The 24,358-nt window shown below is 51.3% G+C and overlaps 2 protein-coding genes across 2 annotated transcripts in view; both read right to left on the bottom strand.

Moving 5' to 3' along the window:
* BIN3 (bridging integrator 3) overlaps positions 1-16,931 on the bottom strand; it is a gene marked incomplete at its 3' end in the record, with an annotated part of 25,322 nt that extends 8,391 nt beyond the window's left edge. Inside the window, exons 1-7 of the mRNA XM_009319557.1 lie at positions 16,904-16,931; positions 16,515-16,578; positions 16,014-16,062; positions 9,002-9,042; positions 8,322-8,383; positions 4,115-4,251; positions 3,753-3,793 (exon numbers count right to left, since the gene is read on the bottom strand). Of these exons, the coding sequence (XP_009317832.1) occupies positions 3,753-3,793; positions 4,115-4,251; positions 8,322-8,383; positions 9,002-9,042; positions 16,014-16,062; positions 16,515-16,578; positions 16,904-16,931 (422 nt within the window). The remainder of the gene's footprint in view (positions 1-3,752; positions 3,794-4,114; positions 4,252-8,321; positions 8,384-9,001; positions 9,043-16,013; positions 16,063-16,514; positions 16,579-16,903) is intronic.
* A 905-nt stretch (positions 16,932-17,836) lies between these two features.
* PEBP4 (phosphatidylethanolamine-binding protein 4) overlaps positions 17,837-24,358 on the bottom strand; it is a 109,995-nt gene continuing 103,473 nt past the window's right edge. The window contains exons 6-7 of the mRNA XM_009319556.1: positions 18,700-18,736; positions 17,837-17,999 (exon numbers count right to left, since the gene is read on the bottom strand). Of these exons, the coding sequence (XP_009317831.1) occupies positions 17,837-17,999; positions 18,700-18,736 (200 nt within the window). The remainder of the gene's footprint in view (positions 18,000-18,699; positions 18,737-24,358) is intronic.

The following is a 24,358-nucleotide window of genomic DNA, read 5'->3' as shown; positions in this document are numbered from 1 at the left end:
CCCCACCCCCCCCCCCCCCCCCCGCTCCGTGGGTGCCAAGGATCGGTTGCTATCGCTGGCAGGTATTTGCTGACATACAGCTCTAATTGAATTTATACATCAACCTGCTGCGAAGGGCTCCCGGATTGCACCTCTGGGACCTCCCGCCGCGCTGACACCCAGCCCCGGCTGATGGCACCCAGGCGGCAGCACCCTTTGCGATAACCCCTGCCAAAGCCTCTCCCGGTCCTGCAGCAGCCCCTCGGCTTCGGCTGCAGGAGCAGGACCATGCTCCGAGCCAAGGGGACGGTACCGTGCCAGGGCGACCACGACATCCCGATGCTCAGGGAGGTTCAGACAGCTCGAGTTTGTTAACTCGAGACCCTGCGGCAACGAAAATCGGCTCCAAACGTGAAAGGCATTAAAGCCTGTGAATCTCCAAACCACCTGGCTTATTTAAGCTGCTTCCTTCCTTAAATACTGACACACAACACGTAATACTAAGATGACAGTACGCAGTCTATCACCAGTCCCCGATCCAGCCGATACACCTCACTCCTCACCCAAGCCGGAGTGAAGAACTGGAAGAGTGAAGTAAAAAGCAGCTGTTTTTCTCCCCCCTTGCCCCAGATCCGCTGACCTGGTGTGAATTTACGCAGGCATCTCCCAAAGAGGAGAGCAGATCCCTCCCGACCTTTCCCAGCCACCCCAGCTCCTTGCCCAACCCACAGGCTGAAGTATGCAATATTCTCATTAGAGCTTTGCTCCTTCCCTGCAATTAAATGAGTGATTCCCAGCCAAGGGCTTCTTGGGGCTCAAAAACCAAAACTCTGAATAACCCTACGTCCCCAGAAGCAGAAGGGTTTAAACAATACGAGCTTCCACCCCCCTCTAAATCTAGTACCGCTTTCTTTTACATGGTTTAACAAATTCTCCAATATTTGTCTGAAACCTACTATCCCTGGACAACTGAATGGAGATTTTACCACACATGTGCCTCTGATTACAATATATTACCACTAATGATAATTGCCTGGATTATACTTATCTGTTTCTTTGGCTAATAAACTATAGAAGACCACCAGTGAAGATGTAATAAAGTGCAGCTGTTGTAGCAAAAGCCTTTTTCTAGGTCAAAGCGAGTTTGGGAGAGGCTGGGGAGGACTGTCTCCGCGAGGGGAAGCAATACCTAACTGGAAATAAGAAGAGCTCCTCAAGGCAGCTTTCATTAATCTGAAACTTTTATCCTAGAAACGTTGCTGGGGTTTATCTGCCAGCAGGACAAGGGGAGGTGCAAGCTCTGCATTTCTCTCCTGCATCTCATTAGCCTCAAAATGGACCCTTGGGCTCCTTAGAAATGTTCCTGGCTGCACGACTCGGCCATGCACGTACCTACGCTCGCGGAGAGTCAGAAAGAGGGAAGGAAAGGAACATTTTTTGCTCGGCGTGGAGATGCAGCCTCTCCAAGCGTGAAACATAAGCTGTTTAAGAGCACGCAGCAACTGATTGCAGGTGCCAAAGGGCAGGAAGGGAAAAAATACCATATTCAAGTCCAGTGGAAATTTAGGAAGTTCGAGGGAATTGCCAAGACGGGAAAGCAGCCGGGACGCTGAAGTAAACATCCTTACATGCAACTAAGGACTGGACTGATAGCAGGCGAGTCGAGCATTGCACCTTGTGAGACGCGGTCACAGGCACCGCGCTGGTGCCAAGGAGGAACAAACCAGCTGCCCCCATGTCCTGCAAAACTCCACTGTTTCCCCAATATTTCCTTACGGCAGGAATAATACAACGTGATCTTGCACAGCAGCCTCAAACCCAAAGCAAGAGGAAAGGGTTTTTTTCCCCTTTTGTACCGTCTGTGCTACGGCAGCATCTAGACCAGCAGCCAAACACTGCACAAACGCAGAATAAGAAGTCGGGGATGTGGAAATGGCTTTATTGTCTTTGATTAGCGGCCCCATACCCTGCCCAGGGTTTAAAATACAAGGCAAGGTTTGCAGGGAAAGGTATTATCTTTCATTTCATCAACTAACACAAGTTAGGGAAAAAAAAAAACCCATGAAGATTTCAGAGACCCAAGCCCTTCTTCCAATTTTAACAGAATGCTGGAAGAAAAAGTTAATGTATCTTTCATGAGGACAATCTAGATAATAAGCAACACAATTCCACAGCACAAGCCTAGGATTTTTTTTCTTTCTTTCTTTCTTTTTTTTTCTAAATAATCAAGAATTTCTGGTCGTGGATAGACGACCAAGGTAAAACTTGAGTCACCAAACATCCCCCGGATAGAAACACACTGTAACCTCATGCGCTAAGTGGTGTATGAGATTTTACTTTCAGATTTGGGCAGAAACAACAACTTAAAAAGAAAAAAACCCACCCTGTGTCAAACCTAAACTAAAATTGTTATTCAGCAATTTGCAACACTTACTGTCATATTAAAGTCATTTTATTTTATTTTCTCTCGCTTGCTCTGTTCTTGTAACAAAATAGCAAATCTCAGGATTTCAGAAGACATTTGGTATAGCAACTGAAGCACTCCTTAAATGTTTAGGGGGTACAGCCTGTGACACTGGTAAGGGCCGCTAATGCCAGGGGAAATTGTGCAGAGGGGAATTGCACCAGCTGAGAGCCAGGTGACGGAATTGCCGCGGTGCCGGGGCACGACTGAGCACTGACGCACCGCACGGCACCGGTTAGCAAGGAACGGGGGAGAATACGGACGCCTGCTACCAGAACAATACTGTTGTCCCGGTTTCGGCTGGGATGGAGTTAATTTTCTTCCTGTCACGACAACTGTCAACAGCTCCGGCTCTTGCTCTCTGATAAGGGTTTATTTCCAAACCGTGCAATCTGCGGACGGGCACGGTTTGGAGCGAGGTCCGACTCCGGCACACTCCCTGCCACCTCTCCTCCCGGTGACAGGGTGGCTCCCGGCGTGACTCCGCAGCGGGCTCCCCTCCACGTGCACCCCACCCTGGCCCTTCAGACCACGCGCGGTCTGAAGCTTTTCCCGCAGAGGCTTGCAAGACTCTCTCCAGGGTCTGAGACATCCCGTCCTGGATCAGTGACCGGCCTGGGACGGGGGATGCCGGGGTTTTTCTGTCCGTACTTCCCACCTGCTCGCTGTCTAGCTACGGCTCTGTCACGTCTCTTTCTTTCCTGCATGGATATATTCTTTATAAACATGAAAGAACTTTCACTAAAAGCAAGCTTCTGCTTTTTTATTTAGAAAACTTCCAAAGGAAAGCAACTTTTGTTCAAAGACCTACATACTCACCACCCTGGGCTGGACGGCACTGTCCACGCCTGCTGCCCGCAGGGGGGCTCCCCAGATGATTTTTCTCATTTGGATGGAGCAAAGTGTTGGTAGTAACCAACATATAAAGGGAGAGAAGCTGGATGCCTTAATGCGTTCAGTATTACTCATCTAAACAGAAATAATCTGTTTAGATTAATAATCTGATATAAATATATAATCAGAAACAATCTGTTCAAAGAACAGATAAAGACATCTGGCAGGCTAAGAGACAAGAGGTCTTTACCCTTGCCACAGAGTAAGAGTACGGACTCAGCTAAACCATTCCCCCTCTCCATGCGCCAGCTGTAAAGCGAGAGGGATGCCATTTTGTCACAGGGATGTGAACTATTACCTCTTTAGGAAGGGCCGATTTCTAACCCGACAACATCTCTTTTGATGATACACATCCCTGAAGTACACGGTTATGACAAACACTCGATATGGCTCATAAGACAACGTTGGTACTTACTTTTTCAAAGGCTCTATGACTGTCTTTTGGATCTGATTCACCTGTTGAAAGCAAAAGGGATGATTATACGTCAGGCTTGTTGAAAAAGCCTGTTTGCACAGCGATACACGTTTGCACAGTGCCTGCCATTGGATGATGTGGGCTTCTGAGCACAACCACAAAGCCCTTTAACCAAAAAACAGCAAACTTCTCCCATGTGCTGAGCATGAGCTGCAATCCCCAGCACAACCAGAGTCAGAAGGGTAAGATTATAAACTCATGTGGGAAGCATCTTGGAGACGATGACAAAAAGGGAAGGAGGAGATACCAACAGCACCTCAGCACACCCCGGTCTCCCCTTCTCCAGCCAAACCCATATTCACCTTCTCCTGGTTGAAAGAGTCCATCCTCTTCATCGCCGTGTCGAAGGCCGTGACCATCTCCAGAAAGCTGGGCTCCTGTTCGCACAGGGGGTTAGACAGCAGGTCTGAAGAGATTTTGACAGCCGACTTGGACATGGCTGTGGGCAACAGGAGCATGCAAGCAAAGGAAAGCAGAGAGGGTCACGTCTCAGCGGCTGCCTGGCGGGACAGCCGCACAACCCCTCATTGCCAGGGCTGGCTCCTGCATCTGCAAAGGCTGACCGTGGGCAAAACCCAGGGACTCCTGCCACCGAGGAGGGCTTAGCACCACTCTCCAGGAAGATATTCGACATTGGTGGAGAGAATAGAAAGGAAGAGCCACCAATTCATTCACGTGAACACCCAGAGAACTGTTTTTATAAAGTCTGAACCACTCCTATGTACGGCTTGTGATGTTGCCAGAAATAATACCAGACTCACAAAAGCACTGTTCTCTTAAAAAAATGTAGATGGGTTTTTTAATATGTCTTTTCTCGACAGACTATTAAGTGTCACTCTCAGTCTCACTACAGCTCTTCCACAATGAGAAAAAATCACAGTCCATTAAGTCTTTCAAATGGCTTTACAAAAATATATATTTGAAGTGGATTTAGTGCTGGTGGAAAAGGACCAGACTGACAGGACTGGAAGACGAGGTTTCTCTTTTACTCTCAAAATAGGCACTACACAAGCAGCAGAGACACAAGCTGGCTAAGCACTTTCCCTCAATGAGCCTAAATTTTCTGCCTGTGGAGACCAACCCCAACCAACAAGCCAGGGGAAAATGCAAAGGCTGAAGTCTCTTCAGACACTGAGACTGTCACCGAGAAATAAAGAAACACCAGGTCACACACTGATGGGCTTCAGTTCCTGCCTCGCCAAGCACTTCTGCTTGTTTTCCATCAGACACATCTCTCTTCCTATCCATAGACTTGGTCTTCAAAGGGAAAATCAAATCCCTATGACAGGACCACTATAAAAAAGCAAGAAAATAGCTAAGGTACAGAATGGAAAAAAAAAAAAGAATAAAAAGGCAAGCATCAATATAAATGGGAATAAAGAAGAAAAAAAAAAGTCACGGGTACTAAAAAAAAATGTTCTTTTTCGTCAGCACTGTTGCTGGAAGTTATTCCAGTTTCAGAAGGCCAGATGCTTGAGCCATGCTACAGATGAGCTTTGGAAAGACCCCTACTGTACTCACTCAGATATTAAAAGTTAAAGTCATCTGAATAATGGGGCTTAAGATCATAAATCAAGGGGTTAAACATTCTGATTTAAAGGTTACACACAATTATACAGAGAGCTCAGAAGCTAAATAGCTGGGAAGCTCAATGCAGAACGAGACGCTAACTACAGAATAACAAAGCTACCGTATCCGTCTATTATCCAAACATTAAGGGTTTAGGCATTTAAACCTTTAAACAGATGGGATATAATCCATATGTGTGACCACATCTGAGGAAGGATTTGTGCCAAAACGGGACGGAGTTAAGAATGGCAGAACTCCTTCAGCTGGAAGAAAAATTAGTTTCCCTTCATAAGGAAAGGATTGAAAGCGTACTGTAGCGAGGAGAGCTGCGGCGAGCAGCAGGGTCACGCCGGGAGGCCAGAAACCGGGGCTTTTCAGGCACGTTCAGTGAGACTTTGGGCCAGACACTCCCCCTGCGTCACTGACCTCACCTGTGCAGCTCTGAAAAAGCAGCCGTGGTGGGCTCTGCGGTTCCCAAGGCAGCTTTGCAGACCCTGGCACACGCTGCGTCCCCAGTGGTGTGCAGAGGGCCGGGACCCCGGGAGGGCATCCCCTGGTCCCACCTCCACGTGCCCAGTGGTGAGCCCCGTCTTGAAACTCAAGAGGCACATCACTGACGTGGGAGAGGGAGAGGGAGAGGGAGAGGAGGATCACCTGCTCCTTGGGGTGGGCTTCAGGAGGGTCTGTACTGCACTTTGCTCATAAAGCATGTGGGACACGACTCCAATTAAAGGAGGTGACTTTAAAGAGTCACTGCTTGTTTGCATCACGATAAGAGTAGTGGAGAACAGCCAGGCACGCTCCAGAGAGCAAAACTGAGCCACGGTGATCCAGTGGGTCACCTGCATCTCATTTCAAAAGGAGACCTTTTGCCTCCAATTAAAGAACATCCTCCTGCTCCTCAAGATCGTATTTTGTCTGGAAAGAGGGTGGGGAAGGGGGTTAGTGATCTTTAGCCACAGTAGAGAGAGTGCTGCCAATAACCTGTACCCCGTTCCCAGCCACGCAGCTGCAGCTGGCAGGGCAGCGGCCGAGCCTCGCAGGGCCATTTTCATGCAGACGGAGGAATCGGTCTCGTTCTGAGCCGAGTCTTTCTTGGCAGAAGGTGGAGACTCGAGCCACGAGGTCCAGTTTGCTAGGGAGTGTTTGCAGGCAGTGAATAATCAAACCCCTCGGCACAGAGGTACAGTGGAAGAAAGAAGACACTCAAGAGGACACAACAACGCTGATACACTGCCATCCTCGTCGGATATGGGGGCTGGACGTTGGCTGAGCAAGCACAGCTATCTCCTCTCGGGAATGGGCACTGCCAGGTGAGGAAAGCAGTCCTCAGCACTTGATCAGATCTACCTCCTTTTCCTTCACCCATCCCTCAGCAGACCGCATTCAAAATCTTCCCTTACACTCATGATTTCATGCCTTTAAATGAGAAATCAGATCTTACTGGATCTGGCCAAGGCTCATTTGTGACTCTGCCATGTAGCAGAACGGAAAAAGAAAGTCCTCCCACAGCTCCTCTGGGACTTGAAATGCTCCATATAAACAACGCCCACTGCAAGGGAGGGGAGGGGAATCCTTAACAAGGAAAAACTTACCAAGGATCCCTGACAATGACCAAAGTCCCCAGAAAGGGCAGTTTTCACCCTGGAAAGGAGTCCTGGCAGCGCCGGTTACTGGTGCCTTTCCCACTGCTCTCCCTGTGCGAGCACACACATGTGCCAGCACGGTGCTGGGAAGGGTGGGAGGGCGCGGGCAAGAGCTGGGATCCGTGTTTATGTCTGGCAATATCCGAGCATGCACACAGACATACACACAGGTGAGAGCCTGTATCATGGGAAGCCCCAAATTTGCCAGCCCTCCCGCTGGCAAAGCGCCCGGTGGGGCTCCTTCCCACTCCTCTGCCCCTCTGTGAACCGAACTCCCACGAGATGAGTGTTGGACCGGTCCAGCCCACACCTGTTTGCGCTGGTGCATCTGCCTTGGCTCCGGAGCTGTGGGGGCCCAGTACAAATAGGGACTACTCCAAACCACATGCTGAGAAAAACCATCTGTGTTTAAAACAGCTCCGTGCTGCATGTTTCTGCAGGCTGCCCTGCTCGGTTCAGTAACCGGCATCCACCGAATCCACTTCTCCCAGCTCCCCTCCGCCAGATCGCTCCATCTTCTCTCCCCCATGTTCGTTTAAAGCCTGCGCCACGTGGTGCGGTCACACCGGTTTCCCACTAGAGAAGCTATGAATGGAGCGGGCAGGGGCTGCCGTGCCTTGGGACGGGACACCTGAAGGGCAGATGTCACCCCGCGCAGGCAGCAGCAGGCAGCTGCGGCGGTACACGCGGAGATGACTTGTTTATTGCTTCCTACATCGCCCACTGCCACGAGGTCAAGCCAAAGCAAGCAGCCACCAAGAGAACGAGCAGGGTTATTCCTGAATGGGAGCTGCTAGGTCAGCAGTTCACACGTGAGACACGTATAGCGATGCCTACGTGGTGCTCTGCAGACCCCTCAAAGCCTCATCCCACCTTCCTTTGGCTTCAGATAGCATAAGATGCCCTCGACTGAAGTAGGTGACTATGCATTGCTCGACCCAATAGGCTCAGCTGGAGGTTGCTCCTGCCCTTCTAACATGGGAACTGGAATAATTACTCCCCTTTTTTGGGTGCAGAAACTGAGGCAAAGAAAAGAAAGTGACTTGTCCAAGGCCACACAGCAAGCTGCAGCTCAGGAGATAGGGACTAAGCCCATAACATACTTTCTGTTCCCTTGGTTTGAGATACTGCTCGGCAGCCCTCATGCAGATGGCCTTGTAACTAAGCAAACTGAGTGGGACTGAGATCTAGATTTGTTTTCCAGACTTGTCACAGATTACTCATGTGATCTTGAGAAAGTCACTTCATCTCTTTGTGGCCAAGTTCACAGTCTATGTATCCTACAGTCACATACCCAAGTCTGCATCTGTGCTTTTCTTCATATCCTTCTGAAGTTTTTTGGTCTGATCTTCCAATCTGAAAGATGGGAGAACAAGGCAAAGTCTGAATCTTGGAAAGAAACAAACCGAAGTGTATCATACGTGCAACAAATCATTTACGGGCTGAATATGCTGGCTTCTGTTGTGAGTTAAAAATATCTAGGCAAGGCTCTATGAAGTTCAGTACTGCTCAACCTTTTCTGGTTGTTTTCAGATGGTTTTCAACCTTTTCAAGTTGGTGATCTCTTATTCAAAGTCACATATTTTCTTAAGTCCTCACACTTACCACAAATGGTAAAGCCAAATGCTTCCACATGATAAGTGTGAGCTTATGTGACACAGTCAGTATGGTAAAACCAATATTTGTCCTCAGAGGTGTTGAGCTGTTCAGTGACCCCACAGTTTTCTGGCAATTTTACACTCTTTACTTTAGAGCTGCCATGATCTGCAAACCTCAACCCCATTGCAAATACTTCTTAGGACACCTTTGAACACCCAGCCACCAGAGGAACTCTGAAGAATTAGAAATTACAGGGCAGCGAGTGATTTGCTGGGAAGAGCATAACTGGCTAAAATTTCCTGGGAAGATGCAGTAAGAGGGCACAACAGAGAAATATGCTACTGTTCCTGTTTTACCAGTGTGGTTGATACTTACTGCTGAAGCTTTCCATATTCCCTTTCAAAGTCTCTCTCCACCTGTGGAAAGAGGAGATGGAAATCAGCTCAAAGGTACTGCAGCAGAGCCCGGAATGGCAACTACCTGTGCAGGGAAACCTGTCCTTAGGAAATGCCTACGTGAACCCAGGGAAGCATAAGCTGCAGCCATAATGGGAGTTTCGCTTCAAAAGTAAATGAAGTCTTGGGTTTTTTTCCTCCAGACTCTCTTAGAGCAAAAGACACTGCCACCAACTGCGTCAGCTCATTCCAAGGATGTGCTCCAGCACATGAATTGGAAGCTGACAGAGTAAATGGGAATGCCTTAAAAGCAGAGAGATCGCAACTTAGCACACACTGACACGGGCGCCCACAGCTCAGCTCAGTGCTGGCGGGGGACGAGCCCGCTTTCTCTTCCAGAGGCACGATCGTCCCAGAAGCTGAGAGGAGCCGCTTCTCCTCCAGCAGCATGCTGCAAAGGACCCCTGCGGTGGGTCTGCCCGTGGCTGGCTGCCAGACCCCCACCCAGCCGCTCTCTCCTTCCCCATCCTCAACATGATGGCTTTTCTCCCCCCAAATCCCTCAAGCCATTACCGAGCCCTCCAGTCTCCGTATTATTTGCCCCCCTCGATACGCTCCTTATTCCTGCAATAGCTCCCTCCGATGAAATACTTCAGCTGGAGCAGTGGTCCAAGTGGACTGCGGCACCTCGCCCAGGGAGGAGAAACCTGTGCTGGCGAAGAGCACAGAGCTGAAGAACAACCTTCTCCCAGTGCTACATCAATGACTGCTTCCTCCTACTTGCTATCTGGCAGCAAATCTCCAGTGATACAAGATATTTTAAGGAACTTTCTTTCCATGCTGACTGTTTTAACACACACTTAAACATTCATTCCACACCTCGTCGACCAAATAAGCAAATGGATTTCAATTGACCAGCCAAGAGTAAATACATGCGCTTTTGTTGTCATGGGATCAAAACTGGGTTCATTTGTGTTGTCAAGCTACCATGCTATTAAGGAAATGCTAAGTGTTGCAAGCAGCCAGGACTAGAAGGATCCAAAGGTTTGTTCCAAACCTTCATGCTGTCCTCGGGATTTCAAACCCAGGCTCGATGTAACAGCATTATGTGAAACCAGAACACTTAATAGGGACATTTGCTTTTCAACCCAAATTGCTGTTAAAAGACCAGTATTTTAAGATGGAGCCCAGTAATCCCAGTTTTCTTGAAACCTCCTTTTCTAAATATCTTTTTGGTCTGCACTTTCAGATACTCCGCAGCGACACGACCAGCCCCGTCTGAAGGCAGCCGGTGACCCGCGCGGTGAGCGTGCCGAGTGTCAGCCCCGTCCCCAGTAGACAGCTGTCCACACCATCAGCTCCCACCATCCGGGGGAGGCATGCTGGCTCTCCCTGCCGATGAAAAACCTCCACCGAGCTCCAACTCCCTTTCGTGCTGCTAAAAATGGTCGCTGGAGAACAGGCATGGAGCAGTGTGGGGGCAGCTCACACGACTTCTGCCTGGTTCACAGTTCTGCAGAAATCCGCAGCAGCTGGTGCCTGGAGGTCAGGTAACCAGCACATAGTAAAAATCACCCTCCATTTCTATGGCTGTTCCGGCTGCTAAAATAACCAGGGAGTATTGCACTCTATTTATATGCCTTATGTGTGAATTGTTTTGGTTGCAAACCAGAGAGGGTCGGGCACGACTCAAAAATATGTCCTTTGAAGGCTGGTGGTATCCTTCCCCTGGCATGGAGCTCCAGAGCCCTCTCCATGTTCGGGAGGTTCTTCCTTGTGTCCGCTCAGCGATCGGTTCCTCCAAGAACCGGAGGGTTTGGACACGAAATGAAACCGCCTGCAAAGATCCACGGTATCTGCCCCTTCCCTTTTGCCGTTCGATTCCCCCATTACCGTGCAATGAGCGGAGACAAGCAAAAGGCATCGTCGCCTAATGGACACAAAGGAAGGCCAAACTTCCCCCCCCTGCGACCCTCCAGGTGAGGGTGAACCCCCAAATCTTCCAGGGCTTCCCAGCTTCCCCGAAACACCCAACCCCGGTTAGCCTGTGGGCTTTCTACATGTGATCAAGGTGAACCTACAAGGCGGCACTTCAGCTGCCCGGCTTGACTCACATCTCCAGTGCCATCTATGCAGAGACAGCTGCCCAAGGATTGCTCTTATTTTTCACGCCCACAGTAGCAACTGGCTACCAGTCATCACAGTCTGCAGGCTGATGTAGCCCTCCCAGTCATCGCTGCTCTCGTTTGCATCGCGGGAGCCCAACTATACGACAGAAGCAGCGAGGGGCAGGGCCCCCCATGCACTAGACAGAGAAGACCCGCTCTCACGTGCTCCCACCCTGCAGATTTACAGGCGGCAGCGACCAGCGGATCAGAGGCGCGCAAGGAGGACAAGCTGAGAGCAAGCCAAGCACATTTTGCAGAGTGCACGGTAATTCCCCCTCCCAGTAGCGATCATCAATGGCCATGCATAGCCGACACTTACGGCAAAAGGCTGTGGATAGGATGATCATGTTAAGAGTAACGAGAACAAGAAGTACAGGCAAGAAAATTACAATATCCTGAAGGGAAGTTTCCGTAATATTAAAATAATCCCACTTCTCTGCAGCCTCCTTCTGAAAACTCAAAATCAGAACGTGTTTCTGTATTGAACGCTTTTTCTTCTAGGCATACGGACTAGTTAATGCAAGATTGCTCGTCTCTGGGTTTTTATTTAAATCTACATAAAGAACGACGAGTTCTTAAAAGCACTGAAATAAAATGATGTTCTTCTTTTCCAGCCAGTTATTTTTGTTTGCAAACACTGGGCCTTCCACCTGTGATGATAACCCTCCTGCTTTAAGGGCAATATCATAATCGACACCATGGTTACAAGGCAACGAAGCAAGACCAAAGCCAACACTACAAAGAGATGGAAATAAGGGACTGTGATGAACCTTCTTATTCCCCTGAGGTTAATTTCTTTTCCTGGAGGAGGAGGACTAGCTGATTTCTACATGTTCCAGTGGTCTCAGCCTCTTCGTGGGTCTTGGGAAAAAGAGGGAAGCAAATGCTTCCTCCTCCCTCCTCTCCAAAAAAAAAGAAACCCATATAATTAGGCCAGAAATTGTGCCATAACCTGGAACTTCTGCTGAGCTTTTGCCATCCCATCAAGCAAGAGGAGATTCAAGGCAAGTAACGTGAGTGAATATTTGCTCTGCGTCCGACAGCGGAGCCCTGAGCCAAAGCAACGCTGCAGAGTGAAGGCGTATCTGGGACTTCACGGGCTTCGCCACCCAGCAAGCTCTCCAAACCCTCCAAACAGCGAGAAAGCTTTCAAGAAAGGCTGCTTAAGTGGCACGCTAAAAGGGAAAAAGGATGCACCTCCGAACCGCAGAGACTGGTTACGTCCCGCTGAAGACTGAAGGAAGAGAGCGAAAATAAGTAAAAGTATTTAACTGGCGTCACTTGATTTCACCCCACCATTTCTGTGACATTTACTCCATTATTTTGGGATTTCCAGCTCGCTGGTGGAGCTCAGTGGAAAGGCGCTGACGGCCGGCAGCTGCAGTGGAATCCTCCTGCTCATGGAGCTCCTCCGTCCGACATCCCTGGGGAAGGCAGAGCTGCTGGGATGAGTCAAGGAAGGGAGGCTTGGCAGGCGGGCGGGCCCACAGCTCAGGTCTCCACTCCCTGCCAAGCTGACTCACCCAAGTTTAGCCAGCGAGGAGGAGGAAGGCGAGCCATCTGAGTCAGCTCAGGCCAGAGCGCTGCCGAGGGAGGGAGGAAGGGGTAAAACCTGGGTGACATGAAGGGGCTGTGCGCTGGGTTGCCCCGTCCCAAGAGGGGATGAGAGCTGGCTGGCTCTCCCGGCTTCCGACCCGGCTCCGCGCCCCGTGGGGACGTGCGGCCGGCTCTTCTTCCCGGCTACCTGCCGGCTCAGATAACCCAAGCCCCAGTGAAGAGCAGGGTACAACCTTGGGGTGACGCAGATGAACTTCAGCAAGCTGGAGCTGCAAGAGGGCTCAGAAGATAACTGCAGCTCTGGCTCCAGCGTAACCTCCGCTCAGACCGAAGTTGTCCTGGGGGAGGGAAGAACATCTCTGCCATAAGAGGCTTCATCGCTGCATCGGATTTGAGCAATAAACATTCTGCAGAGAGATATAATTCTAACAGGTTTAACTTCTATCACTGGGCATTAGTTTAATTGGGCTGTGTTACTGTGTCCTCTGTGGCTCCGCTGACAGCAGGTCCTCTCTGCGCATTAGATCCTCCCACCCGGCTCCTGGCCTCTCGGCAAGCCCGGTGACAGCTGCTCTTTTCAGGGGAGAGGAGGGGAGAGATTATGCTGTCTGGAATTGGATTTGCCCAGGTTAAGGTGGAAACAAAGCAGAGGCATGTCTGGGGGGTGGGAGATCACTTCAGTTCACCCGCCAATATTTTCTACGGGGGTTTCCTTCTACCTGAAGAGCTAAACTGTGGCTGACACTATGCCCTTCTTCAAAGGATCAGAAGCGAGTGGGCATAGGGACTCATGACTAATTCCCTCTGCAGCCTAGGCAAATTGCTTTTCAGTACTACTGCCTGCCTAGAGTTGACACCAGCCCCAGCATCGTTTCATCAAGAAAAGAAAAAAGGCTCGCTGGCGAGCTAAGCCTCTCTCGGCAAAGCGGCTCTCCCCTCTCCTGCGCTCGAGTTACATGCCTCATGGAGAGCCAAATAAGTTAGATCCTAACAAATGCTTTTTTTTTTCCTTCCTCCCCCCCTCCTCTTTTGTGGTCCAATCTCTGTGAGTGGGAGATCCTCTGCCCGCAACCACTTCCCTTCCGATCGGCTTGGGATGCAGCCCTGGAGATGCCACACCTTCCCACTTCCTGCAGCGGGCTCCAGAGCCCAACATCTGGAATATCACAGACCTCGGCTGCTACCGCTGCTCCCAAAAGCCTGCACAGATGGAGCGTCTCAGCCTGCAACTGGGAGGTAAAGTTGGGGGCCCTCGAGCTCGCTAAAGCTACAAAGCAGCCCCATCACTTCCACACCACGACGCTGAACGCCTCGCTCCCAGGGGAGAGCGGTGGTTTCCTGCCGTTTGTTCTTCTTTGAAGAGCTGCACTTTACACTTACTGTGAGGTTGCAAGGCTCTGGGCTTCCTGTTTTCTGCTTTCCACGTATCTGCTGCCTGGAGAATATCATCATCATCACCACATGGCAAGTGGAAGCCATTTAAAAATTGGCATCCACCTCTGAGCTACCGAGTCGCTGACACAAAAACTTGTTGTTCTTCTTGGGGGAGCTGAGGAAGATGGGGAAGGAAGGAAGGAAGGAAGGCAGGCAGGAAGGAAAGGGAAAAGGCCTGGAAACACTCACGCTGCTGAATGAACCTCTGCCTGCCGGATATTCTGAGCTGTTCTATTTAATACACACACACATATATATATATAAGCAATGCCTGCCAACTGCCTCAGCACATACCAGCAGCTCAGGGGAAGGCAAGCTCTCAAAGGTGCAACCGTTCATCTGCACGGAGCCCAAGCTCCTGCCGCAGCTCGGGGACGGCTGATTTCAGCAGCACGGCACAGGGGAGACGAGGTCTTTCAGACAAACCTCTCGCAACACCAAACGCAGCAGGAGCAGAGGGAAATCAGCAAGCACCGGCAAGAGAGAAAATATAGTCAACTTGGATGTGAGAACAGGTGGGACGGAGACGTGGAAGAAAGCTGGCCAAGACACCCAGAGCTGCAGAGCAGTTGGTTCTTGCAACAGCCTGGAAGGACACCGGTGTTGGAAACACCGGGAAAGAGGACGAGAGGCAAAATCTCGTGGAGCAAGGCAACGTGGGGTCTCCTGAAACAAACGGGGATGGGTGTGAAGACCTGAGGCTGGTGGACTGCCTTTCCTGGGGGACCGCAGACAGCAGCACCTTCCGCCGGCTGGTCGCCAGCCCTTGGGAAAAGGGCAGCTGAAGAGACACAAAAACCCTTGAGCGTTTTTACCAGTGCTTGTCTTCATCGCCTGCCTGGCTTAAATTTTGTACTGACAGTTTGGAGCCGTTACAGAAAATTGCTGTTCTACGGCAGCAGACAACTACCAAATCCCTTAAAATAAAACATGTCGATCAAGCCATAAAGGGAGTGGCAGAATTAGCCCTCTGCCTCCAGAGGAAAATGTCATGTCCCGAGGAGAAGCTGTCCCATAAACATGAGTGTCCACGCACCCCGAGGAATTAGCTGCAATGAGTGGTCCAGAGAGGAAGGATCAGAGATGTTAGTCTGTTCAAGGGATTAGGTCACCAATGCCGTTATAAAGACAAGGTCTCCACTGCGCTCGCAGTCGGGGCACTTATTTTAGAGCAGGTATGCAGGTTGGTTTCCAGGGACAGCTACTGTGAGGTCCCACAGCTTTTTTTGCACGGGACAAAGGCAAAGACCATCTGCTTAAGAAGGGAAAATACCACAGCCAGCTGCAAGCAACAGCACTTGGGATAGGAGTCTCAAATACATGAGAATACAAAATGCTTTTTTAATTTGCTTTTAAAGCAAATGCTGTGCAGCACAAATTAATTCACGCCCGAGCACTAAGCATCTCAGCTTATAAGCCTTTCTTTGGAAACAGTTATATTCAGCGATCTGAACCACTCCTCCTCCTCCATCTGCTCAGAAAGGATGAACAAACAAGCCATTGCTGAAAGAAGGAAGGAAGGAAGGAAGCCCGTTCAGCCATCTCCGAGGAAAACTGTGCCAGACCAAAAGAGCTCTTCCCCTCACCCCCCACCCTACCCCCCAAAAATGAAACAGATCCCAAACCAAAATACTCTCCCTGGTTGGGGCTCCCCCTCACTCCTCGCACGAGGAACCGAGCGCTGGTCACACGCGGCAACAGGTTCTGCTCGCTCACATCTCCCTCCCACGCACACGCACACGCTCGCAAAATGGGACGAGTCAAAGTGCCGGCTTGACTCATCAGCCACATGATCAAAGGCTGGATCTAAAAAGAGGGAACTGGTTTACTCACTGTCTTGGGTACAATCTGTTTCTTGGGCTGCCCGATCTTGAACGGTATCCTGGAAAAGAGAGAAGAGGGAATGTGTAAGCAAGCGATGCCGGCCTCAAACAGCCCAGCCCCGCGCCTCCCTTTAATCCTGACCCATAAGCTCTCAGTCAGCTCCTCATCCATCCCCAGGAGGAGCTCCATGCACTCCAGCTGGTCATTGACATAGCGGTCAGCACCTCCATCTCCAGCCGCAGCACTCCCCTCTCCCCACCCTCCGGCCCTCCTAGTAAGGCAAATAAATGCAATGGATGCTCCAGGCGTTCCTTGGCAAAATAAACGTCTGAGGAACACGCTATGTTTAAAAACAAATCTGAAGGGGAGGAAAAAAAAAAAAATAAAAAAAAACCCAAACCCTGTAAATATTTAGAAAGAGGATATTAAAAAAAGTAACAACCCGAGTGTCTGGAGCTGTGAGCTGCTTCAAAGGATTTCTCTGATACAACAGCTGTAGGAGCAGCTCACCTGCCAGCAGAACAGCCTTCATTCTTAAAATCTTTAATATGGTTGCTAGTAAAATCTGGGTTACCTGAATGATTTTCCCCACGCGAGCTAGCTCAAAGGTGAAGAGTACTCAAAATAAATTACACAACACATGTAAGGGTGGCTGGGTCAGACGGTTACAGCCACGTAGGCCGTCCTGAAAATAATTGGATTTCTTCCACCTATCAGTACAATAAAAATCCAGGAATTCAACTGCTGTTTTCAATGTATTTAATTAAGTTAAAGAGGTGCTGCTTGGCTAAAGCATCTCATCCAAAATCTCCTAATGTTTTCTGCATCACACTGCTTTAACTAAAGAGAAAAAATTGGTCCCATAATGAAACGCAAGTATCTTCCCAGAGATGCCTCACCTAGAGCATGCCTATAGCTCAGCGGCATCGGCACCCCACCCCAAATCCGCACCAGGCGCTTCTTGGGAAGGTGCCCGAGTCCCCTCTTGGACCAGTCCGAGTTCTCACACTGCTACCCAAAGTCTAAGCTAATAACATGCACTTTAGGACTCGGGCTTGGCCGCTGGTCACGCTGCCTCCCAAGCTGGCTTTTCTCACTGCTGGGCAGCAAACGCGTGGCTGGCTTCTCCGTTTGTTTCTCATCAGCTTTACTTACAAGTTCCCCCGCACCGGCACTGCTGTAACACTGCTCGATCGGACAACTGGAACCCCAGAAAACATTTTTATTGGCGTAACGTGCTGTAAAAACCCAGCTATGAGCAATGCCACGCGACGGGAGAAAGTGCTTGCGACGAAGCAACGTGCCATCCACGCGGGCGAAGCAAAACCAAGATTATCCGACAACCCGATCCCTCCCGGCCTCGCTTCTGCCCATCTTTGCTGCTGTTTTCCAACCAACGGTGTAATTAGCCACCGGTAATAAGCCGGGGCTGCAACCCGTGCGTACCTCCTGAGCGGCTCAGGGAGCACAAGCCAACCTGAGTCACCAGGTTTAAATTTAAATTTTTCTGGAGAACTTCCTGTTTATGGTTCTCCGGTTGGACCGATATAATTTTAGGCTGTTAACCCTTTCCAGCTCCCGTGGCAGGCCCGGCAGCCGTGAATCACACTTCTTTTATAAACAAACACTCGTCTGGTGTATAATTACCCCGTCAATAACTGGGTGTGTGGTGCCTTACAGGAAGAAAGTAAAAAAAATAAGGATTTTTTCTTTGTGTTTTCCTACATGGGTCAAATATAAACTAAACTGAGGTACCTCCCTTATTCTCGCAGGCACAGGCTGTCCCATCTGCAGCCAGGTGCCGTCACTCGATGTTTTTGGAAGTGATGGCATCAAGCTATCTCACAGAAGGAGGAGAAGAAGATGTGGTCTTTACCCGGGGGGTGTGAGTTACCCCAAGAAAAACCAGCCTGCACGACGAGCCGTGGCGGCTGCTGGGCGATCTCCGGCAGCGCGGGAGCAAGCACAGGGTTCAAGCTGGAGCTAGGCTGGTTCCTAGCGGGAAAGTACGGTTAAAAGGGCGATTAAAGCATTACCTGCGCACAACCTTCCCCTCTCCCTGTCTGGCCAACCCTGCCAACGCGGGTTAGTTAGAGAAGCAATCCCGACCGTTGCTGTCCGCTGGCAAGCTGGGTTAAAGCAAGGCAATTCTGGTAATAAAAGAGGGATGGGGGGAACGGGCAGGGCAAAGCCGTGAATCGGCATCGGTCGGGTGCCACCGAGCCGGCAGCGCAGGCAGCAGCCGAGGGGAAGGCAGCGGGGAGCACAGGGGGTCCCACGTGGGGTCCCGATCCCCATCTCCGCTGCACCACAGAAGGGAAGGAAAAAAAAAATCCCAGCTACTTTCTTCCAGAACAAAAGCAAGTCACTGGAGTGCTTCACAACACTGCAAATACACTTTGAAGCAGTAAATATCTCTATTAGCATCGTGATGCCAGTTGGCTAATTATGTCTGTCTCGGTAAAACCTCTAAAAAATAACCCCGTGCAAGTAATGTCTATTCACCAATTTTATTTGTTGTTGCTATTTTACAATTTGAGATAATCCTCCTTGTTTCTGAATCTTTGCCTTTTAATATGGGTTTAAGCAGTAAAGAAGAAAAAAAGGTGAGAGGTACGGATCTTATCCGAGCTTTTAAAACAAACGGATACACCCCGCGCTTCGAAACGCAACGGAAAGCTGCTGCTGCTGGCACCGAAAATTTTTGCCCCTCCGTGAGTCGGCGTCCCAGCCTGCGAAATAAGGGGGGACAACATGGGCCTGATACAGCAACATTACAAGCATTTGCTCAAAAATTAAGAGCCGCCAGGTGTTTTATTCTGTTTAGAAAAGGTATGACGGGCATAACGCAAACAAGTTGGAGCGAGATGGGTCGGTATCTTTTACTGCCATGGATTACCGGCGTGGCACGGTTATCACCGTTACCTTAAAAGCTGAGCACGGGTCTACACACACCGAAGGAAAACCAGAATCGGTGCATTTTTTTGATCTCTCATTTCTGCTGAGCGAGAGAAAGCTGGGGTTGTGTTTGGGGTGTGAAATCCCTTGAAATCTTGTTCCTGAAGAGCGCAAGCGCACTGAGTCACAGCCAGAGCGTTCCCACCCTGGTCCGCCCCGTGCGGCAGGGCTGGGGGAGCATCCCGGCCCCTGGCCCGGACCGGCCACCCACACCCCCCCGCCCCGGGGAGGTCGCCAGGAGTTTGGGAAAGCGGTGGGGTTCAGCCGGGAGGGAGAAGGGCGAAGCACTGCAGGGAGGGGGTGGGAAGAGCTTAAAGTAGGAAAAAAAGTGTGGGTGGAGAGAATCCTGCAAGCTTCTACTCGGGGATGCTCAGGAACCCCAGGGAGGGGAAGGTGGGAGAAGCTGTGGCTAATTTTCTCTGAAGTTTCCCCAGCAATGTCATATATTTACTTGGCTTTTCCATGTGCAAACCCAGGGCCACACACCAAAGCAGCTAATTCTCCTCTGGATGCACAGGAGAGTTGCAAACAAACCTCGCAGGCAGGGGGAGAATACAGCTCAGCGAGGTCTGCCGGGAGCTGGAGTTTAAAACATGTAGCTCCCCCTCCCACTCTCCGCTAGTCCCCTGAAACGAAGGCACACAGGAATTGCCAGCGTGAATCAGACTAAATCATTGCTAATTTAGGGAGGCGATGGTCCTTTCGCCACGTTGGACCGAGCAGGACATCAAACCTCGGCACCATCCCCGGCCCGGAGCAGGCGGCGGGGAGGCCGGGGAGCCCGGCCGGCGTTCCAAGCGTGCGCAGGGGATAAACAATCGGTGGATGCGACCCTTTCCCCCACAGCAACTTTCATCTGAACATCGCTTTGCAACCCCTAATCAGGCCCCAGAAGACCCCTCGCAGATAAGCAAGGGATAAGCACGAAGCATTTTCACCCACAGCTGACAAGCCGCTGTCCCTGGGGATGCTGAGCCGAGCCGCTTGCTGCCGAACCAGGGGCTGGGGAGGGAAGGAAGGATGGACAGACGGACAGACAACCAGCACACGAGGGAAAGGGCAGGGAGAGCTGAGGCCGGGACAACCTGCTCGCTCACACTGCGTTTTGGAAGTTAATTACCCAGACGCTTAGGAAAAGTGACGCCAAATCTCTAGCGACCGCACGTCGTCAAAATCAATATTTCTGCCACCGGCGGTGGCGGACGCGGGTGGTGTTTGCCAGGGACCCGCAGGTCTAAACGTGGTACAAAGCGGTGGTAACGACCGGTTTTTGTCAGTAACACCACCACCGTCAGACCACCAACTAAATTCATGTTTTGTGAAAGGTGCCCGCTTCCCATGGAAAGTTTCAGGGCTTTTTTTTTTTCTATTTTTTTCCCCCAATCGAAACCCCAAGTGCCAGCAAGCCAGCGCAGCCTGGATTTCCGCCAGAGCTTTTCACTCTTTGAATTTCCACCAAGAACCTCAATTCTTTCGCTGGAAAGAAACCTCTCTCTGCCTGCAGCCAAGAGGACGACACCCGGCCTCCCGCGCTGCGAGGGGTGACCCCAACCCACCGAGGCCTGTCTGCCCAAGGATTTTGGCACGTGGCGTGCCGAGGGCTTCTACAAAACCACCCATTTATACCTGATCCTCCGAGAAGTCAAAAACTGACCCTAAGCTACCCCAGAAACTCCCCCTGCGACAGTCAGGGGCCCTTCCCCAAGCCCTGCTCTGCTCGGTGGCGAGCCCTTCCCTTCTCCCGGGCTCCTGCTTTGGGAGAGGGCTCGGCTGGAGGTGTAACTGCAGCCAGGAGACCTGCCTGTTCACGGGACTAGCGGCTGTCCGGGAGAGATCAAAGCGTTCCCGCAAGCACCAACAGGAAGGTCGGGAGCATCCGAGGAAGGATGCGAACGTGGAGGCAGTAACTTTCGCTTTCTCATTGCCGTTATCGAATGAACTTGAGCGAGCATCTCCATGGCCGGAGGGCGCTTCCCCTCCCCACGCCGTGCCTTCTGCACTCAGGTAAGCATCGCTGCAAGACGTTAGTGTTAGGAAAGGAGCTTTCCGTGATGCGATACGGGAAAGCCAGAGAACCCCAGAAGTTCAAGGGCAGCTGTGACCACCATCAGTAGCTGCTGAAACAGGACTAATGATCTCGTTAGTGTTCCTAACAAGCGCCGAAGGCAGCCTGCACAGGAACCGAGGAGAGGCAATGGGGCGAAGGCTGGCAGGGCACGCGGTGCTGCCCATGCGCACGCCGAGAAAACCAACCCTGGGCGCCTGGACCACGGGTCTCATGACTTTGGGCTTCCTAAAAATCGTCAAAAGCTGCAAATCCATGGCCGTGCGGGCTGCCCCGGAGCCAAGGGGGGGGATCCCAGCTCTGCCCAGGTGAGAAAGGCATGAAGGCAGACGCGGGTTAGACATTAATCTCGAGCATCGCTCCGGATGCCTCGCTGTACTACATCGTGTCCATGGAAACTGCATGCACCGTCCCACCCCGCTCCCCCCGCCTCGCAGGAACTCATAGCAACCGCTCCAAACACAGCGCGAAGGCAAAAAAAGGAAAAAATTATTCAAACGGATCACAAACAGCTTATGTCGAGGGAGACTCTGCGCCAAATTCTGGTTTGGGTTTTCTCTTCGGTGGAGACGAGAGGGGAGGTCACGGGGTGGCGAGAGGCAGGGAGAGGAGCGACGTGGGGCTACGGTCCCTCGGAAATAAATGCATCCATCCCCGCAGGCGTGTGCTCCCACCTGCATTTCAACCCCTTCCCTATGAACTTGTAGGCACTAAGCCACAAATGGATGTCAGAGCGAGCCCCCGCAGGAGGGGAGAAGGAAAAAAGAAGACGTAAACATCCATTTTATGCTGGTTTAGGTCAGCCCGGGGAAACAAGGCACCTTCCTCAACTTCGGCAGCGGAGAGGTGTGCCCGCAGACGGCGAGCTCTTCGGAGCAGGGGCTGCTCGTATCTCTGCATCTTGCACAGAGCCAAGCGCGGTGTCAGTGTTAAGCAAATCAAAAATAATGTCAGAATCTACTCTCCCACCCATTCCAAGATGAGCATGAAAAAAATAATGATATTTTACTCACCCATCAAAAGAAAATTACTCACGCCAGGCGCGTGGGCGAGCAGAATTTTGCAAGGCTGTTTTAGGCCCTGACTATGCTACAAAAATATCCATTTTAAGCATGGTTGTGAAACACGGTTGTGGCTCAACTATAACACTGTTTTTTAGCTACCTGTACAAAGAAGGCGGAAAAAAAATAATAATTAAGAAATAACCACGTGCCAATCGCGCTCCCAGGACCACGCCGGGTGCCGCTATCTCCCACCGCGGCGGAGGATGGGGGGCGCGGCTCTTGCCGGCTGCTCCACCCCGGGAGATGCTGCGGTTAGCCGAGGTGCCGGTGCTGCCCGGCTTGCAGAGGGCACGCCAGCGCTTCGGTTTTGCTGCAATAATACCTCTGGGATGTGCAAACCGCCTTGCACGGGTGCCACACGTGGCAGCGCCGTGCAGGGAGGTGTTTGGGAGCTGCGCACACCTCGCTCACCGCTTTGGTATCCAGTTGCTTCATCCAATCTAATTTTATCCCGTGCTCATCTCCAAATCCCAGTTTCGTTGAAACCCGGAGAGAAGGGGGAGCGTTGCCGTTGACCACGAGGGGACTGCGATTTGGGCTCCGAAAAATATCAATATTGACTCACTGGAAAGAAAACGGCGCCTTGGTCTGTGATTGCATCACACCTGCCCAGTGTGGCCACGGCGCAGCTCCAAAACACGGAAAACAAAACGAACAACCAACAAACCTACTCTTACGCTACAACCCAGCTATGCCTGCCACCTCGCCGCGCTCTCCTCTTCCCTCGCTAGCAGGCAGAAATCCATCCAGCCAACCGTCCCTTCTGCGACAGGCAGCTCCTCTTCTTCACCTCCATCCCCAAGTACGTCAAAAACGCGTTCACATTAACTCTGGATTGCGTTTGATAAAGCTCTGGGGAGTTAAATATCGCATACCCATACAGTTCCACTCCCGACTTTAAATCGATGCCAGCTCCTTAGTCCACTTAGCGAGAGCTCCCTGCCAAGAGGCATATGGTTTAGCAGTCCGGCAACGGCAACCCCCCATGCAGACCCACAATACGCTGCAGCGCAACAAGAAAACACGTGCTTCGCGCTGCCTCACTATCAACATTTGCTTAACGTATTTTTTTCTCCCAGTAAATACCAGCTGTTGCAGCGGTGCCGAGAGGCAGCACTCGGATAGCGAGCTGTCACACTGCTAAAACCCCCTTCCCGTTTGTAAAATGACCTGCAGGAGCTGGGAAACCAAAAGAGGAGGTATTTAGGAGTCCGGTTACGAGCTGCAACAGCGTTTGATCTTATGCGGTTTCAGGACCCTTAAAAACCCTTTAGACGGTCGCAAATTAGACGCTTGCAGCAACGGAGGAGGATGATACAGTAAAAGCCATCACTCCGTTTCTCTTTATTTTTATAAAAGGAGTGATGCCCAAGGTAACCACTGGAGAATTTTCCCCCCTCTCCTCCAAAACACACGGCCACGGGTGAGTGGTGAGGAAGAGGGGGATGTGGACGCGTTCAAGAGACCCCAACCCACGGCGTAAAGCCTAAAGGAAGCCACCAAGCTCTGCTGGGATTTGGAAAACATCTCATCTGTCCATGCAAGGCTGTTTCCCAAAACAAGCCTACTCCTGCTCTAAATAAAGCTTAGCCTAGAAAGACAGCGCTAGCACTGCCTAGTTGCCTAGGTGCGGGAGTTGGGAAATTGGGGGTTTAATCCAGCCTCTGCCACCAGTGGGTTACGCTGCGCTCTCTGGAGCAAAGTTTTCCCGCGTTGGTACAAGGGGCGTTTGCCGTGTTCCCAGTCCCGATGCGGCACAGAGAGCCCCGACCCAGCCAGCGCTCGCAAAGAGCGAGGGAAAGCAAAGGATTAACCACGCGCGACTCGGAAGGCATCTACCACCCCGCTTGCAAACAGCCTCTTTGCCCTTTAATCTCTAGGGATCTCGCACGGGCCTTCGCAAAAAATTAATTTAGGTAACGAGTGTACAGAAGCAAAACTGGAGGCAGAGGTACGTGCCGCTCCCCCAGCGTGATCTGCAGGACAGAGCTGAAGATGAAGCTCCGTCCTCTTGATCGGCCGCGACAGCCGACCCCTGCAAAAAGGGGTTTTGATCAAGGCTGCCCCGGGTCCAACGGTGCCCGTCGCCGGAGCGAGACACGCGCGCAAGCTAAGCAAACACGCTCTGCTGCACAAAGCAACCTCCCGCCCCGCCGGGCTGGAACAAAGCTCGCCCCCTCCGCGGGGACGGCAGAGCAAGCGGCATCGGGGCCGGACATGTTTTACGCTGACGTTTGAGGAGCAGGGCACGACCCCGGCCCCAGCGG

The sequence above is a fragment of the Pygoscelis adeliae genome, unplaced genomic scaffold (genome assembly GCF_000699105.1).
Source record: "Pygoscelis adeliae isolate BGI_AS28 unplaced genomic scaffold, ASM69910v1 Scaffold372, whole genome shotgun sequence".
Taxonomy (NCBI): domain Eukaryota; kingdom Metazoa; phylum Chordata; class Aves; order Sphenisciformes; family Spheniscidae; genus Pygoscelis; species Pygoscelis adeliae.
Note: the sequence above shows the minus strand (reverse complement) of the source record. Positions and strands in the feature narration are given on the sequence as shown.